The sequence below is a fragment of the Bombus bifarius genome, unplaced genomic scaffold (assembly GCF_011952205.1).
Source record: "Bombus bifarius isolate JDL3187 unplaced genomic scaffold, Bbif_JDL3187 scf7180000007977, whole genome shotgun sequence".
NCBI lineage: Eukaryota > Metazoa > Arthropoda > Insecta > Hymenoptera > Apidae > Bombus > Bombus bifarius.
Genome location: NW_022884362.1, coordinates 213,666 through 232,756, shown reverse-complemented (window position 1 = coordinate 232,756; position 19,091 = coordinate 213,666). Strand labels below are relative to the sequence as shown.

General features: G+C 42.5%; 1 protein-coding gene across 1 annotated transcript in view; it reads left to right on the top strand.

Moving 5' to 3' along the window:
* The window catches only part of LOC117204228 (retinal homeobox protein Rx1-like), a 42,778-nt gene extending 24,875 nt beyond the window's left edge, over positions 1 to 17,903 (top strand). The window contains exons 3-5 of the mRNA XM_033441429.1: positions 16,254 to 16,351; positions 17,007 to 17,185; positions 17,523 to 17,903. Of these exons, the coding sequence (XP_033297320.1) occupies positions 16,254 to 16,351; positions 17,007 to 17,185; positions 17,523 to 17,686 (441 nt within the window). The 3' untranslated portion in view covers positions 17,687 to 17,903. The remainder of the gene's footprint in view (positions 1 to 16,253; positions 16,352 to 17,006; positions 17,186 to 17,522) is intronic.
* The last annotated feature ends 1,188 nt before the right edge of the window (positions 17,904 to 19,091 follow it).

The window sequence follows — 19,091 nt, the reverse complement described above, 5'->3', positions numbered from 1 at the left end:
TACTACTCCCTAAACAATTAACCCTCGTTCCAAACAATAATTCCACGTCTATTTTACTCGGGAAACACATCGTTTGATCTTTAACGTACTACACACCGTTCGTTTATGGGATAAAAGTACAATTGCTTTAACGCCTAACGTAAGAATGTTTATTACGTTATCTTTGGAGGAATAGAAAAATAGAAGTTTAGTTTGGAATAGCATCGATAACGAAATAAAATTACATAGTCGGATAATAATGGAAGGAGACTCAACGAATAACACTTCAGAATTAATTCATTAATTCATGCGAATTCAGAATTAATTCATGCGATTCTTCTATTTCATAATTTCTCTCATTCACTTTTGGACAAATTACATAAATATTTTCAAAACACGTTCCATCACGCTTATCCCTACAGCTTCAGGTAGTCGTGCATTTTCCGTTTACACGAATACATACATATATGTGTGTAGGAAATGATTCATCAGAAAATATGCGTGTAACGGTTTATTAAAAAGGGTTATATTTACAATTATTTAGACTGAATAACTTGAATCGAAGCGAGTCGGTGGCGGCGCTTGTCGGCCCGTTTAATTCGGTTTTATTAAGGGGCCAAATCGTGATCGTTAGCACCGACACGAGGCCGGCACGAATCGCAGGTGACTGTCTGGGTTAGGCGCACCTATATCTACGGGGTGTCAAATTAGTCACGCACGCCGCCTCCGCCTAGCGGGCTGGCGATCAACGCCCGTAACCATGGCTACTGCCGCGAATATCTCTGCACGACGGCTCCGCGCCGCTTCCCGACGCAATTGCGCACGCAATGCGGAAAAAGCGTAGAGAAAATTAACGAACGCGTTAGCCGTGGCTCATGCGCCGGCGGCCTGCTTTTTTTTTTATTGAAAAGTATATTTATTGACAATCATTGTCTGTGTTGCATTTAGATCTTTTAACATTTCAGCTCTTCAATTATTATGCGCGTTCAATGATCTCTATTTGTTTAATTAGCGAATGTCACGATAATTGCCTTCCCTTTTCTTTGAAAAGGACTTTGATCGACGATGTTGAATTAAAATGAATTTTATGGCTTCGTTTTTTTTTTTTTTTTTTTGTAGTTACCGTTGTTTTATGGATTTAATTATGTACCGTATTGTGTACCGTAGTTTGGCAGCGTAGAACGGATATAGTTGTTTCCCTGGTTGCAACCGACTTGCTCGTACCCCTCGTGGTCAGTAGACCGAGAACCATAAGCTTGGCGTCGTGATATTAATACCCATGCGTGGCACCGTAAAGCTGTTTAGCAGAGGGCAGTGAGAATTCTTGCACCAGGTTGCGCCGGGATAAAGATATTCGTATAGGTTGCTCGATTGCGAACATACATAAATCAAAATAATGTCTTGATGAAGTGGTGTCTTACTTCCTCTACTTTTACTATTACTATTTGTACGCCTTTTATAACGTATCATAATATACGGTATATCCCGTGAGAAGAAAGACATATGATTGTGCAACCGTAATTCTTTCCTGCCGTAACTACGATAATAACCAGGAAGGAGGATATTGATATCTTAATCTACTTAAGTAGATTTGTCCCATAATAAGGGCCGTTTCAATAGATTCAAACCGTTCACTCGAGAGGAACAAGACTATTAGGTAATAATTATATTCTTTAAATGAGCATCATTGTACACTTTTGTAAATGGAAATAAGTGACTTTGAAATCCAATGGGACGACTTTTAATGACCTTAAAATAAGACTGAGTGACAATGACATGATTTAAACGTGATACTTTTACGACCCTTTCATCAATCTTGATTGCTACTAGTATAACCTCGATGATCCTCCATGACTCTCAAATTTTCTCGACTGCCAGTAAAACGACTCGGATGATTCGTCATAGTTTTTAAATAATCCTGACTTCGAACATGATTTTAGCTCCTTTGATCTTGAAAAATACCTCTTTCCATCTTTCACGTCGTTCATGTCTTTCTTTTCGTTTTACCATTAGCAAGCAGCTTAAAATCATCACTCAACAACGTTAATAACGATTCGAACTATCCATCCAATCATGGTAGGCTGATGGCCTCGAATATCTCGAACTGCGCTTGATATCGTCGGGAGGAAAGAAAGACGCTCGCAGATACAAATGTTATTACACGCAAGCACCTCTGATCTTCCGCGTGAACAGCCAATGGGCTTTCTCTGTCGGCCTTCTTCCCCCTATCAGATCGTTTTTCTTGTGGGTGCGATGTTTCCAGGCGGAAAATAAGATAATGGCCTCGTGCTAGGCGCGAGAGCAGTCCCGGCGTCCGGAGAAGAGAGAAAATGGGGTGGCGGGAAATAGCGAAGATCGTGAGAGCGGGACACCTGCTGTGCGACGGAGGCCGTCACGAAGGAACGAAAAAGAATATAATGCGACGGAACGCGTCGGAGAGACTCTTTTGGCCCCCTGGTCCACCGAGGAAGCGAAAAGCAGAAAAACGTCGAGCACTACTGTCTGTCCACTTGCGCCAGCTCGATCGAGTGTCAAGTGGTAACGGACGTAATAAGTCAGACGAATTCGCTCAACTCGGAGTTCGAGCATGAAACGTGTAATTGGGAAATTCGAAGAATTTTTCTAAGAATAGAAAGTTTTTTGATAGGTAGAAAATATGTTTGAGTCGTTTGTAAAAGTATATGGATATTGTATGCATAATGGATTCTCTCTAATGGTTAACGTTAATGGTTAAAATTATCGGTTAGATATTTTCAAGATGTTTCGGAAAATGTACCTCCGATAACTGGGAAAATATACCACGTAAGACTAAGATTCATCATTTCTCATCGATCAATTTCGAGAACCTTTTTTTACATAGTACTACGCGCAAAAGTGTTACGAAAAAATATTCAGTAATCAAGCACTTCGAGTTGCACGTTCATCTTTTTACATCGACAATCTACTAATCTGTTTGCAAGAAACATTCAACTTTCTTATCGCATTTTGTTATGTTTTTCGTAACACCTCCCGGTACTTAGCCCGATATAATTTCCTTGGATTCGCCCCTTCCGCAAGTTCTTCGTTTAAAAATAAGTAGAAGTCCGTCGTCAGTTGCGTGAACGAGCCCTTCGTAGATTTCTCGGAAAGATCAACCCCCTTTTTTAATCGAAGTTACACGAAACTCGCGGGTTACCGCTGTTTCATTAAGCAACCTTCCATCAGAAGGATAATAAACTTCCCGTTTTAAACTCGTGAAACAATTGCAGATAAAGGTTGTCGTGTTTTATTCCTAAGAAAACAATTCCCGAGGAATGCAACATAGGTTTAACCCTTTAAGTGATTAACGCTTTCGAATTAATCGACGAGGCATTTTTTTCCATCTCTAATTTAAACGTTTTAAGGGGGAATTGATCTGAGAACGTGGTTCGTTTTCACGGTAACAGACTGTCAAGACCCTTAAGTCGGCGCAGAAACACATCCTTCGATCCTGCGGCTCGCGAGAGCATGCGAAGTGGGTAAACTCTTGCAGCGCCGTCTAACGAGTATTATAATTACTGTCGCGTAACTCAATATTGCCCCCTCGATATGCTAAACTCCCGCGGAATATAGTGTTAATAGGCGTGGAATGGCACGGGACAACACCCCGCTCCTATTAATTGCACTTCACCCTAAATGCAAATTGTTCGAAATTGAGCGAGGGCTCCCCGAATATTTGGAAACTCCATTACGGGCCAGTGTTCGTCCTTTCGTTCGTGCGCGCGCGCGTTCAGACGGGGATGCGCGCCAGCATTCATCGTTTCCTCGTCGATCCTTAGGACGCTATCAATCCGAGTGAAATATAAAGAAATTTTATGGTTTTGTGAAACTAAAAATATATATATGTATCTTTAATCCTCAATTGGTATTATCGAGCTACGGATGACCTGCGAATTTGAAATAGATTTGAGTTAGATTAGTTTAATTTTAGGATAATTTTAATTCATATTTTTGTATCCAACAAATGTAAAATGCGAATTGGAATAAAATATTTTAACACTAAGGAATTTAATCCAAACCTTTATTATCTGAAAGAATTATGGGCGAGATTCTATGGAATTTTGAATTATGGCTGTTGCCAACTTCTTTAATAGAAAATTTGTCTAAGTATAGATATCGTTAGTAGGACACCTTATGATAATTATTTTCTCTGAAATAGATCAAAGTCTTAATATCATCTTTATCGTCTTTAAAATTACGAGTCAACGATACCAGGAACGATACCAGGAACGATACCAGGTGAAGGTTGAAATTTCTTTACTACCTTTCAATAATCAAGCTACATCTTCGCAGAATTACAATTGCTTATTTCTTTCTGTACTTGTCACGACTTACCGTTATTACTATTCGATAAACCGATAACAGTTAATGGCGCCGTTAAAAACATAACTCTCGTGATTTAGAAATAAAAATAATGCTCTAAAATGCTATAGCCAACAGTAAGGACAAAAAAAAACTGAGTTACGGTCGAAAGACGAAAGAAACGTGGCATGCGAGCAACAAGAAAGAGGAAAGGTCCATCGTTTTCTGTAAATACGTTCGGAAGATTAGCTGTCCGAGGTTCTGAGGTCTGTGGCTCAATTAAGCACTCCGTTTAGCGCTTGACTAAAAAGGGTTGGCGGACCCTTGCTCTGCCCCCTCGAGCATCAATCATGTCAGAGCAACCCTTTTCCCGAGGGCGGTTTTGCTCCTCTATTGAGACGAAGTGTTGTGCTCAAACACAAAAACACTTCATTTGGCAGATTAGCCGTTAAACACCAAGGGTACGAAATGCGCGAGCGGGTTTAAGCGGGATGAGCCTCGAGGAGAGCGAATATGTGTGTGAGAGAGAGAGAGAGAGAGAGAGAGAGAGAGAAAGAGACAGAGTTGGCTGGAAAAAGGCTGCACTCGTCAGCAAGCGTCGTTCGACGCAAATTACAGATGTAATTACGAGGATAATTAATTGCGGCGGAGTCGGTCCTTGAGAGTTGGTTAACGAGTTCAGAAAAGAGGACTACGCGTTTGGAGTTCGATGGAAAGAAGACGATAAGAGCGACGTTGCATGCATATAAGTTGAGACTTCTAACGATATGCCGCATGACACGCGAGCATGATTAAATCTTGCTAATTGCGGACAAGAAGAAAGTTATCGTATCACTGCGTTCTTTTGTTTCCCCAAAGACTATCGCGCCCTTATCCCGCCCCTCTCTACCGACATAATATCCTCGATAGATTACAGAAAGTCTTCGTTTCTAACCTGTTACTACGTGGTCCTCGAAAAGTCTGTGTTTGGAAGAAATTTTGTAAGATTAAAATCAGTAGTAGGTGACATGATATAAGAGAAGCAACAGTTCTCTAAAAGTTGTACATCTAGAGGAATTAATTATTAACACGTGCTAAATTTTCTAAAATCGGGATTATCAATAGGAAAGATGGGCGGAAAGAAGCCGAAGTTTGTACACATTAACGAGCGAAAGAAGAAAGAAAGGAAAGAAGGCTTTTCCCACGAAGGAATTGGATCCTGGAACCAGTGGCGGTGGTTTTGCCTAACCGCGTTACGAGGCCAGCAAAGGGCCTTCATGTAGGGCACACGCATAGAAAATCCACGCATGTGCCTGCTCGTTTTAATATTCCATATAATGTTATGAAACCTTTGTCGGCATATGGTCCTGAGGCCAGCAATTAACAATTAGCTGGCGGTCCTTGTAATCGAATTACGAAGCCCATTGTCGGGCTCAGGTACAAACGTATTCAATTCCACTGGTTGCTGCTGCCCCTCCCCCTCTCTACCCCCTTCTCCCTCCACCTCCTCCTCCTTTCTCTATCCCCCTCCTTTCCTCGCCTTCATTGGCTCGTCTCCTTTTTTTCCGGAGTGGTTTAAGATCGAATTTCTTGCCGCTGCATGCGCGGCTCTCCACGGATCTCCGGGACACCGGCGCATAGATGCAAAATGCAACCGTGAGGGGATCCCTTACAAAGGCAGAACCGAGCCACTCTCTCCGACGGGGATGAATGTCACTTCGTGAAAATATATCCGTTTCAAGAGTTCGAGATTTCTGGCCGTGAACGTCCCAACGTGGATCGCCAGGTAGGCAGCCGAGACTCGAGCAGAACGATGAATGCGCAACCTGGAAATCGCGCCCCTGAGGGATTAGTAACACTAAACTGTCCCGTGATCCGCCTCGTATCCGTCGATTTCCTTGAATCGTTTGAACGATCGGCTAGAGATAAACGATCTGAGAAGCCTTCGTTTTCTTAAACGAGGAAAACTTTGTTCTCCGAAGAGAGATAACAGAACGGCGTTTGCACAACGAAGGGAATTTAGAACAATGCTTTCGGGTAAAAAGTAATCTCTCTCGAATATTACTCGCACTATAGATTTTTATAGACATTCGTATTTACACGGACATGATTGAAAGAATGAAACCTAGTTAGTCAGCTAATTCTCCTCTTCAAATATCGTAATGAGTGCTGATAAATATCGCTATAAAAAAAGGCTGTCGGAAAGAAGTTAGATCTGATTAGCTACATCTCGTAGATTCGTTACAATTACGAAAATGATAAAATCATTTCGTATCTATAAGTAGAATCGTATAGCATTGTATGATAATAAGGGAATATTCGTCTTATCTCTGTGCCTTCTCAAATGTTATTTCACTCATATTTTTCTAAATAGATGGCCCACGATCTTATTTACATATTATACATACATATGTATATATACACTAATAACTTAAGGAGAACTAAATTTTGCATAAAAACTAGGATATGACCATAGTCCGATTTAAATTTCCGGGAGTGTATACATACGTTATACATATGTGTATACATAATCGTTTACCGAAAACAGTCGAGTAAGAACTGTTGGTCAGTGCAAAGGGCACCGTAAATTATCAATTCTGCGATCCCGTTCAATTAACCCCATTCGAGGGCCGCAAGAGGTTCGTTTGATCGAGATATCGCGCGGCCCTTTAACGAGTAACCGATGTCAAACGCAGCCAGAGACAAGGAGGAAGGAAAGGGAAGCTGGTGGGTCACTCGCCGGGGAATACACCGAATTCGAGATATATCCAGTAGAACTAACTATTAATTTGGTTCCCAGGCGGTAGTAGGAGGGCTGACTGGCTCTTCAAGGGTGAAACAGAGAGACGAAGGGGGAGCGAGTGAGATAGGGATCTCTGTGAAACGAGGAAGGAGAAGAGAAGGGTAGAAAGCAGGACTAGAAAAGCCTACGGGGCAACAGATTACTGTGTAGGGCCTACGGATCCTCTCCCCTTTCACCTTTTCCCTCCGTTACTCATCTCCTGGTCGACGTGGCTGGCCCGTGAAGTTAATAATCATCAAAAGTCACAGTGTTTGTCGAGGGCGGCCGCCCTTTGTGCGCCCACGCGTGCTCCTGACGCTAATATGACTCCAGCCGGGCTTTATTACGAGTTATTAGAGTTATTACATCGGCGACGGATTTTCACGTGCAGCCACGCTGCACCCGGCTGCGCAAGAGTTCCTTTATTCAGCCCGTTCTCGCGGTTTTTCCACTTTTTTGCTCCGTTCTCCGCTTCCAATTATCGTAATCGGGGGTGGTTCACCGGTTGGTAGCCGTTAATTTCCTTTGTAGTCGCGTTGACAGCGATATTTTTCGCAAACTCCTGCGTCAATGAATGGTAGGTGCGATTTTTGAAAACTTGTCCGCCATTAACCTTGAAAATTGATATTTTCTACACTACGTTTCGCATATTTTGTACACAAATGTTACAACATTACAACGATGCGGCATCCTGTTACTCATTTGTGCCGTATACGAACAATCGTATTCCTTTCTTTGTGCAATTTTCCATTCAAACATAAGGGTGAAAAAAAAAAAAGAATAAGAATGGTAGACAACCGCGAAAGTCGATCGACATTGTGATCGTCGGTTCTCCGTAATGGCGGCGAAACGGTCCAACGTGCGCGTGCAGCCATCGAGAAAATTCCAAGTCTTTGGGTGTATCCAGTAAAAAAGGGAGAAGTCGGTCTCGTGTCGGGGTTACGAGCATATTGCTTGGTAAATAGGTTCGCGGACAAAGGGTGCATTCAGTTGAATCCGATTCCGCGGCTGGCAAGCGAGAAAGGGAGTCCACGGCGGGACAATGAACGCGCGGTGTCAAAATACGAGGGCCATAAGGCTAATTTGCCGAATTTCTGCGGGGCTCATTCACGCGATACACCCTCGTGATTAGGTCGGAGTCTGGCGCGGCCCGTTGTCTCGGCCACCTCGCATTGTGACCGACTTTTTAAAACGAGACCACGAGGCTGATGACAGCCGGAGCTCCGCCGTCGGATAAAGGATCCTTGGCTTTGATTTCGCCGCGATTCGACTGCGGTTCAAACGGCCCGGATAACTTGGAGGATGGTTAATTAACGAGAACGTTGATAGCTGTGCTCGTGCCGGATGTTCGGTGGTTTTTGTAAACTCGAACGAAAGAAGTGTCGATTGTGAATGTAAGAATTACATTCGTGTGGGGACGATTAAATCGTGGAGATTTGATTAGAGAGAAAGAACTTAATACAAGCGGTGATATTTAGATAGCAAGTATTGCAAAATGTACGATTCGAATTTTACAATTCAGATCCAGATGTTGCAGAAATCTTCTGGAATCCATTTAGTCCTTACCAAATTTTTTAATAGGATTTAAATCAATTTATGAAATTCAATACATACTTATTAATCTATTGTGTTTCTATTGCAACTTTTGTAAATAGTTCCAACAAACTTTACTTTTGGTAAATGTATTAAATCTTTTGGAACAAGTACAAAATCCTGATCAATGAATATTCTCTTATTCGTATGAAACCAGTTTTAATATTTACGAACATCTTAACGAAACGAATAATACTAACGAGAATATTATTATGTGTCTATTAATGTAGAACATATAGTGTAATTACTAAAGCGTAATTCTATTTCGTAGTATGTAAATGTAACGATTAAAAGGTTACCTGTGTTGATCGAAATAACGTGTATACAGATGTTTAACACATGCCAGAATCGATTGGTATTTTCTTAAGCAGAAAAGCTGCAGAATTTTCACAGGTTTTTTGAACTATTTTTGCCTCGGTAACGGCCAGCCCCTGTATTCTGCGTTCGATTTAAACCCCTCTTTCTTTCGACGTCGACAGGGTCTTAATAAGAAGGATCGAATTTCAGGGCATGATTCGTGTTCTTGACACTTCCGTGTTTCTCCGATCATTGAGAAAGTCGATCGTTCATAATCCTTGAACGAAAAAATGAAGGAGAGGAATGCATACGAAGGAAAGAAAGGAAAAGGAAACGTTGAGCAAGCCCCTTGCACGTAATTGCCAGTATATTATTCTCATTGGCTCGCACGGTTTCCTCTTCCTTTAGAATTATACCAGCATTTGCCTTCACTTTCCGTCCTTCTATATTTAGATTAACTGCAATCTAATAATCCTTTGTTATCTGAAAAGACCGCGTCCTCTGGGGGCGTATTAATAACATTTATTCTCGGTACTTGACTCGCCATTAAAAAGATAGAAGAACCAACTGTACAAATGGCGCGGAACGGGTCGCAAATAGAACAGGAAAGCAAAGTAGGACAATTTTAAGCGCATCGATTAAGCGACTGTTTAACCGCGATTAATATCGTTTTGGTACTTTACATAATCGTGTCTCCCCTTTTCTCTCTCTCTCTCTCTCTCTCTCTTTCTCTTTACAATTAATCAAATAACCAGAATATTCGTTTGTTTATTTTTGAGCTCGATAAATACCAGCGAACAGCGTAAGCAAACACGGCTCTCCGGCATCGTTAAAAATTTTAAGTATCTAATAAATTTATCGTGAAATTTTTTGCTATTGTGTATCTTTCGATCAGATACTATGTTTTCGTCAACTTTAGCGTGGATATACAGATACAAAAAGTTTGTTGCATCTATTTGTAAGAGTTATAAATAAAAATACGATAGATTAGCAATTGTAGTTTAAAATCCATAGGTTATATCCTCTTGATTCAAATACCGTTGAAAAATTTGAGATGAACGAGATATAGGAAATTCCAAGAAATCTCTAAAATCGAATATTCCTATGTTTTTCTCTATATTTTTATAATATCACGTGCTAAATTTCTATTTTTTTTTTTTTTTGTATATATTTTTACGTCGACTTGTGCAAAAATTTCAAACTTTTTTATGCATTTGTTGGATAGCTGCAGCATTTTGATCGCCTACATGTGGGTTAAACATCGAATTCTCAATTGTATTTCTTACCACGAAATCAGGAAATATATGCACATAATTTCTACAGTTTCATCATCGATTGACTTCCTGGCAAAAACGATCCTCGATGATCTGCCTTGAAAAGAAACGCACAACAAGGCTCATTGTTCGGCAACGGGTGTGTACAAGGATCCTCTCGACAACGAGCGAACGATCCGATGCCTTCGTATCCGTCGTTGTCGTACATGGAACCGTTTAGCCTCATTGTAGAAGTGAAATCGCCTCGTGTTTGGGATGTTATTTGTAGCACATTAGTATTGTATCGCAGTACGCTGGGGTTAGACCGGGGCGTTGGAGTGTTTAAGGGTGATTACACGCAACGACAGGGGTGGCTTTATTGGAGGAGTTTCCCAGTGACGCTCATCCTTTATCCTAACACGTTTACCTTCAAATTCCAAACCCTCTCTACTTAAACAAATTCTCTACTTAAACAAAAATCTCTGTCCTATTTACATCTAAATAAATTCTGATCTCTCAGGGATCAAATTGAATAACTCCACTTTTTATCAATTACTTAGTTTCGTGACACAAGTGCGCGATTAACATTCAATTCTCGAGGAACGAACGAATACGATATCAAATTTAGAATAGATAAATTTCAAGATAAATTCGAGAAAATGGAGTTTATATCTTTCAATTTCCGGAGTTGACTGCAGAATTTGGCTCCTGAACAGCTCGTGTGTAAAACCTATATACTCAGCTTAAAACATAAAATCCACGAATTAGAAATCGATCGGAGGCAAAAAGTATTCGCGTTGGATAACGAGAAAGAAATATAGGCGATGATCGGGATGGCCGTGGGAATAGGCGGAAAATCACGTGGAAAATCAAAACGTTTAGGAAAGTCGGACCGATCAGCGAACCAGCTCGTTCCGTTTAACTAGAAACTGACCACCCTCCACCCGGTGGAATTGATTTAACTCGCACGCTGCACGAGTCACGCCGCATCGTCAATTATCCTCGAACGTATCCGCAGTGCGGGTGCATAGACGACCAGGCTGTGCGCTGGCCCTTTCTGCTCGGCACGCTTCTGCCACGGCCTTCGACTCGAATCGAAATGAGAACGACTGTATAGAATTGAATTTGCACGACAGTTTGACAGGGCCTCGAAGGAGAAGGGGGAAATAGTATAGGACTAGAGGGTAGAGAAGGAGAGTGGTTTTCTGGGAGGGGGGTATAAAAAGCACGCTGAATAATAGACTCCAACCCTCTCCAAACATCTCCCTTCTCTATGCATACCACGGTCACAGTGCCTTGGACCGGAATCTAGCCTTATATTCGAAACGTGTCCGCCTCCCGTCTATCCCTTTCCTGTGTCGCGCTACGTCCACGATAGAGCTTTGATAAACTTGTAATATGCTCGAAGGAGAAATAAATGATATCCAACGTACCTTTTTTGCATTTGGAAACACCGGTCCGTTTTACAGTACCTGTGGTAGGGAGAATGCATTGTTTGTGTGAATCTTCCCTCAATCTCTATGCGCTTGCTGAGGTATAATTCTATTGCAAAATAGAGCTTTGTCTTTAGTTATAATTTTTGTTTAGGATATATAATTACATATTCACGTACAAGATCTAGATTACTATTTAACCGTATGGTTCACGACGCTTTAGAAAGTTTAAAAAATCAATGACTATTCTCCTTATTAAATATATCGTATATGCGTAGATTGCTAAAGACTGATCTTCTTTGTAATAATAATTTTCTCACCATTGTGCGAGACAGTTTATTGGACGAATATAGCGAAGATAACCGCGTATCGAGCTTACGATTCGCATGAAACTGTCGTGACGTGAAATATACATATCGAGCATAGAAGGAGACGCGAGTCTGACTAGTATCCTAACTTGAAAAGTGGCGAAAAGTGATGACATTAAGAGTAAAGCTGTGTAAGTCATTCGTGCACAAAAAATTGAACAAACGAACGTTGAATCCTAGATCCAAATATGAGTTAAAGTTGATAAATTTGCAAAAAGCGGCATCGATTAATTGATGTTTCGCGAGCTTCCTGCAGAGAACTATCTAGAAGGTGACGACAGAAAATAGTATAAAGTTGCAACCTAAAGAGCAAACGCGAGACCGCAGACGCGTGAAACACACGCTGACACCTCTTCGAGTTCGCAACTCCTTCGGCAAACTTAAGGCCACCATAGTAGTCGAACAATAGGTGAAATCTGTTAATACCAGCACGAACGACAATGAGTTCGACGTGGCGTGAGCGGCTCTCGAATACCTTTTTACCGGCGCTAATCCGAATTCGTGGGTCGTCGGCAAGGATAAAGCGATCATCGTCCCGGAACGATGCGCTCTCGAACTTGGCGGGATGATTGGGAATAGCTGGGATAAGGAAGGGGGGATGAAAGAAATGGCAACAACCGGATGGAAAAGTGATTTTTGCCGCGATACGCGGGTCTCGACGAGCTTGTCTCGTCACCGTATAGCGATAGTGATCGACGAAAGCTGTTACGCGGCCGCCTGAATGACGTTAACGTCGATATTTCCCTGTAAACGACCACTCTGTTAGCTTCTTTTCTCCCCGAAACCGGGGACCGAGATTTTCCGGGTCCAACTGCAAAGCGCGCCAACCTAGCAAAGTGGTTTTCTGTCGAAAGTAACGGGGCTTGGCGTGAACGTGATTTCGGCCGCGTTTCGAGCGTAACCAGCGCGCGAAATGGAAGGGAAAATCGTTAACGAAAATCGTGCAACCGTTACCTCTCTGCAGCCATCGTAGTGTATTACATCTCAGCTATGTGTGCGTGTTGTTCCATCATTTCCTTTTTATCGTTACGACGCTCGGTTCTTGATAGCGAAGAATATTGTAGTTCTTTTGTAGTTAAAAGCTATGTATATATTCTTTGTTATTTAATGTTTCGATTAATATCTCAGTTGATGTGTTTACCAACAAAAAAACTTTATTACGTCTTGCTCCGAAACAGATTTGTTTCGCCCACTAAATATTACAACGCGAATGCTACCATGGATGTTTCATGTATCTTTGCTCCTTCGAATTTCGCACGAGTGTATGGAAAGTCGCGATCTATTTATAGAAGGTAATCGTACTGTGTTTTTTAAAGTAATTAAAATAGAAGCGATCGATGTTCTTTTCCATCTTCTAAAAATGTCCCCAAAAATAGGTCGCTGTTGGGAGTAAAAGTTCGTTGTCGATAAAGCGTTTAAAGTTCTAGATGCTACACATGTAACAAGTGATCGAAGAAATTTTAAATTATCGACAGCTACCAAATCCGAAAAAAGCAGCTTTCTCCGTGCAGAATCCGTTGTCGTGGATGCTCTGGGAAGAGCACCCCGCGGGCAGACCGCGTTCACGCAGGCAAACGCAACGTGCAATTTTAATCTCGAAATTACTTCCATTTTATTCCAATTTTCTTGCATTTAAATCGTCTAAGCGAGTTTACCTTGGCAATATCATTGCCGAGGAGCGTCGCGCTGCATCGAGAAGGTGGTGGGTGGGTGGATGGATGGATGGATGGATGGATGGACGGATGGCTCGGCTGACTGGCCGAGAAAGAAGAAAGCCGAAGGATGAGGAGCGAAACGTAGAAGGTGGGCGGAGAATGATGGGTCGGAGATGGAGAAGATGGAAGTACCTACTCTAATAAATTTACGACCTAAAATGGTTAAGCCGCGTTAGCCCTGTTCTTTATATTTCCGCGAGAGAGGAACGAGAGCGATAGAGAAACACAGTAAGAAAGGATAGACGAAGCATTCCGGCCACCAACGAGCAACTCACCTTCCTTCTGCAGAGAAGGGAAGAGAGAAGGAGGGTACGATTCTTATATACACGACGGGCGTCGTTGTTCGAGGGGGTGGAGACCGTGAGAAAGATGGATATATAGCGAAACAAAGAGAGAAAACAAGACGGTGGAAGGATGAAAGACGGGAAGAAGTGGATATATAAGAGATACGAAGGGAAATTCGCTTATTTTCCCATCATTTCGACGTGGCATCTTGTCCATGGCGTTTCCTCATCTACGGAGCCAGGAAAGAAAATTGCTTCTCGTCCTCGAGAGTGGAATATCGCCCTGATGAGCCCGGGAATGCCTCGATATCCGTTCCCCTCCGCCCCTTTAACATTGCTGTTTTACCAGAGTTATCCCGTTAACACGGATGCTCTCGTTCCTTCCGTATTTTTAGCCGTTTCTCTTTCGTCACGATCGTCTGCTACGACGACGACGACGACGATGACGACGACGACGGGACATTCAATTTATTCGTTATTCATTATTCGAACGCGACACTTCTCCTCGTTGCAACGAAACGGTATGTGGAAGGAGTGAAGTAGATTGAGAAGGAGAGAGAAAAGATAGTAGGGAGATGACGAGAGAATTCAGGGAGTTAAACGGGAAATTATGAAGTGGATTACACAATAAAACGAGATAGAGAGAAATGCTACGATATCGTCTAGGTCGACGTGGGACGACGACGACGACGAGATAGGATATAGTTTGTGTGGAGACGCACGCGCGTTTCCTCGTGGCCCACCGGAGACGAGCAGGATATTCGTTGCGACGGAAGTCTTGCTGGGAAATCCGATTTCAGGATCTGCAGATTCCCGCGCCAATCCGATTGGTTTATTCGTTGTATCCAAACGCGCCGATGGAAGCCGACGGTCGTGTAAACGATCGGAATTTCTCGAAAATGAAACTCGATAAGCGTCGTTCGAGTGGAACACGGTTTCGGATACTCGACGTTTCTCGCGTCTCTCGAATTCCAAAACAAATGTATCCACGTTTCTGCCTAAATTTCGAAAAACCTACGAGTGTTACAGCACTTTGCTTTAGTCCTTAAATCTTGTATTTCGATGCTTAACGAGCCAATTATTTGTTCGTACACAACGAGCACGAACGCGCGAGCATGGCAACGTACGCAAACGTGACGATGCGATTTCACAGAGCAGAGCCAAAAAAAGGATGTCCATACCGATCGTTCGCATCGACGTTTCCCTCTCTCCACGTCTTGGTCTCCCTCTTGAAATTCACTTTCTCCCTCGCTCCCGTACATTCGTCACGGACCAAAACGGAATAGGGGTATCGGCGTGTCTCTGCGGCGCTGAATAATTCATAAGGCGAGAAGCCAGCAGCCGATACTTATCGCGATAGACTTTAGCGGGCTGCCAACAGCAGCCATGTTACAATAAAGAAATCAACATGGCCGACCGTCCTTTTCGTTCCCTCCTCGAGTGTCACGAGTGCCGCGTTTCTTCTCTCCTGCCCTTCTTTCGGTCCACCTCGGGATCGGTGAGAGCGCCGTCACGTCGCTCACTTTCGATTTCGCCCCGCACAGTTACCCTCGTTACTCTCTTGATGTCGAAGAAGGGTGGTCCCCGCGCGGATTCTTCTCACCCTACGAGCTCTCTTCTTACCTCCTTTTCTTGGCCCGTGCTGCCTCCAGGGGTGGACCGCCCCGCCCAGAGACATTTCTCCGCAACTCTCCTTTCCCATTTCTGAGCGAGCAAGACAGCCAACTCGAAGAAACGAATGCCACGGATAGGGTGGATGAATGAGACTAAGAAAGACAGAAGATTAGGGTGAGAAGGTAAGAGGGAGAAAGAGAGTTGTGTAAGAATGGGAATCGGAGAAAGAGGATAAGAGAGCTTTGCTAGCCACTTTTCTCGCCTGCACGGTATCGTGAATCGCCAAAGGAACTCCATTTTCTGGCTACTCTCGCTCGCGGCTTGTCTTCTCCTTTCGAAGCTCTTCGTAAAGCTCCCAACATTCGATTCGTGTAAGAGGAATTTTTCCAACTACTAACTTCACGATGAACTTGCTGCTTTTCACGTAGCTGCTCTCTGTTTCCGACGGCAAAACCGTACGATTCGAATGCATGACTTTCCGTTGAAAGTTACACGAATGGCGAATGTAACCTCGTTTCGCTATATCGTCACGAAACCGAACGTTTTCGCGATTGACTTCTCGCGAAATACGAAAGCGAAGCTGCATTTAGCGTGTAGCGCATGTATGATAAATGGTTGCGTGTTTTTATGTTTCAGGTGTGGTTTCAGAATAGGCGAGCAAAATGGCGTAGACAGGAGAAGATGGAAGCCGCGAGACTCGGCCTCAGCGAATACCATCATCCAGCCAATATGAGGTAACGTTTCAATGATTGTATATGATTTATTATAGTATTAGTATTAATTTAGATATTCCCGAGTAATATATGTATACAGGGTGGTTGGTAACTGGTGGTACAAGCGGGAAAGGGGGTGATTCTACGCGAAAATAGAAGTCGAAAATATAGAATACAAATTTTTTTTATTTTTTTTTTTCTAAATTTTTCCATCGAGACAACGTTATAACGAAACGTGATAAAGTGCATGCGTACCGAGCGAAAATTCAAAGTCGATTTTCTCGAAAACAAAGTCTCAAACGAAAAATTTTTATTTTATATTTTCGACTTCTTTTTTCGCGTAGAATCACCCCCTTTCCGCTTGTACCACCATTTACCAACCACCTTGCATATAAAATAATAATTAATCTAAATATTCTTCAATTCTTTTTCTTTCTTTTCTTACAAAATTTTTCAAAATAATATTTCTCTTTGCTTAAGATTTAAATCGAATGTATCGATTAAATTCCGATAGCGCTGTTGTTTATACTATACTGCAAAAATAATGAAACAGACGGGGAATATATTTTGTACGTATTTAACTTTCTGGAAGCATGACAAGCATATCTGGGTTAATGTATATATGTATAAATTGGCGAATAAACGTATCGATTGAAATATATCGTTTTCGTTGCAGAAACGTAGCTGGCCCGGCTTTGGGTCTACCGGGAGATCCTTGGCTCACTCCTCCAGGTCTATTAAGCGCTCTTCCTGGCTTTCTGGCTGCACCTCACACAGGATATCCCAGTTATCTAACGTCTCCGAGACGACTGCCGTCACCACCAAACGTCGGAGCCGTTGGAAGCGCAGTCCCAGGTAAAATTATTATTCTAACGATATTTTCTGAAATTGCTATAGAAACTTACTTCGGAACCTACTGAACGTTGCTGCACAGTTTTTGAGAAATTCCAAAATTTAGTGTCCTAAATTCTAAGCAACGACATTCTCTAACTTGAAAAAATCGATTCAAGAACTCAACTTCGACACTAAAATTTCCGTCATTCTATGCTTATCATTACATAAACTTGCATCGATCCGCTTTCGTTTGAGACGAAAATGTGAACTCGATTTTGCTACTCGTAGTATTTATTAGAATTTATAACGATATTAATCGAACGCCAGATGAAACAAAAATGATTTTCTCGGATGACAGGTACCCTAAGCGGAGGAATGACGAGCATAGGAAGCGGAGGTCACGTTGCAGCAGCGCCACCGAGTCCTCCAGGACACGATCCGCGCACAACGAGCATCCAGGCTCTAAGAATGCGAGCTAAGGAGCACGTCGAGAGCATTACCAAAGGATTGCAAATGGTCTGAAGTTTAACGTACGACCCAGGAAGGCAGTATGAATCTAAGTACAGGCTGGCCGTGGCCGCGCTTCTAACACCGCGGGCGTGACGAGAAGCGAAACTACCGCTTTCTCTGCGACTGGATCCTTCCAGAACGAAGAAACTGTCCGGTAACAGGCAGACGGATCGACAAATACGTTCCTCTCGTCCCTCTTTCTACGGTCGGTGGACGACTTCATGAACTGGTCGTTGAAGCCGTTTTATCGGTTATCGAATACGCCGAAGAGTACAAGAGCGAATAACGTTCGCCGAGAGAAAGGGACGATTAACGCGTTCGAGTACTAATTTTCAGTGGTAATCGAGAACGAGAGGAGGGGAAGGCTAGTCTTTCTCTCGTTGGGCCAAGTTATTACCCTAGCTGATTGATAAATCAAATTTGTTATATCGTTCTTTGATACGGGACGATGGAGCCGTTCGTTCGAGTAGCCTCGGCGATGACAGATAAAAAGCAGCAAGAGGAGATGTTTGATTATCGAAAAGTATCGAGCTCGAATGTCCCGTTCCATTGGATGGTCGGTTTTTTGGTACCGTGTATGAACTAGTTCAGGATTATAGTGCAATAAACGAGAAAAGTAAAAGGTTCAGAGACTTTTCGTAGTGCGTTGCGGATGGAGAATAGCTGTAAGATGCAAAGACGATTCGTTTCAGTTAGCTCGAGAGCCACGAAGGATCCCCTCCCTTAACTTCCTGAACGATACGAATTCAGTAAGTAATATATTAAGTATAATTTTAAACGAGGTTAAAGACCGCGAGAAACGATGTTCGAATCGAACCGTGTGGACAAAAGTTTTATTTTGCGCGCGTTCTGAGATGCGATTGACGATCTGGCACGTTCAAACGACAAATATGTATAGATTCGTGACGTAAAGATTCGGCATCGAAGCCACGAGTTACGATAAGAACGTAGACGGTACTTTCGACTGGAAATTAAATGCTCGCCAAATTTAGAACACGATTCCGAAATTTACATTTATTACGCTCGTGTTCTAAATTTAATGGTTAACAAAGATTTCGGTCGGAAGGTTATATGTGGTTTGCAAACCACTACGATGCATTACTTCAAGCTTCGCAGTCTCAAAGTACCGATCACCGAAAGCTATGAATCAAAAGTTGAAAATCAACCCGGTGGAAACCAGTTAATTTAAAAAGTGTCCGGTACTTGAAATCCTTTAAACTTCCATCTCAATCTTAATCATGGTGTCACGAAAACCGAAAATGTTCCTTCGAATCAGGCGTTCGAAGTACGTTTCCCGGGATTACGGAATATTATTAGAACAAGACGAATCACGTGAGTGGAGTGGCAGTTGCTCGAGTCGATTCAGTGGGCGTTCAAATATGCAAAATGGCTATGTCGACGAAATGAATCGGTGCAA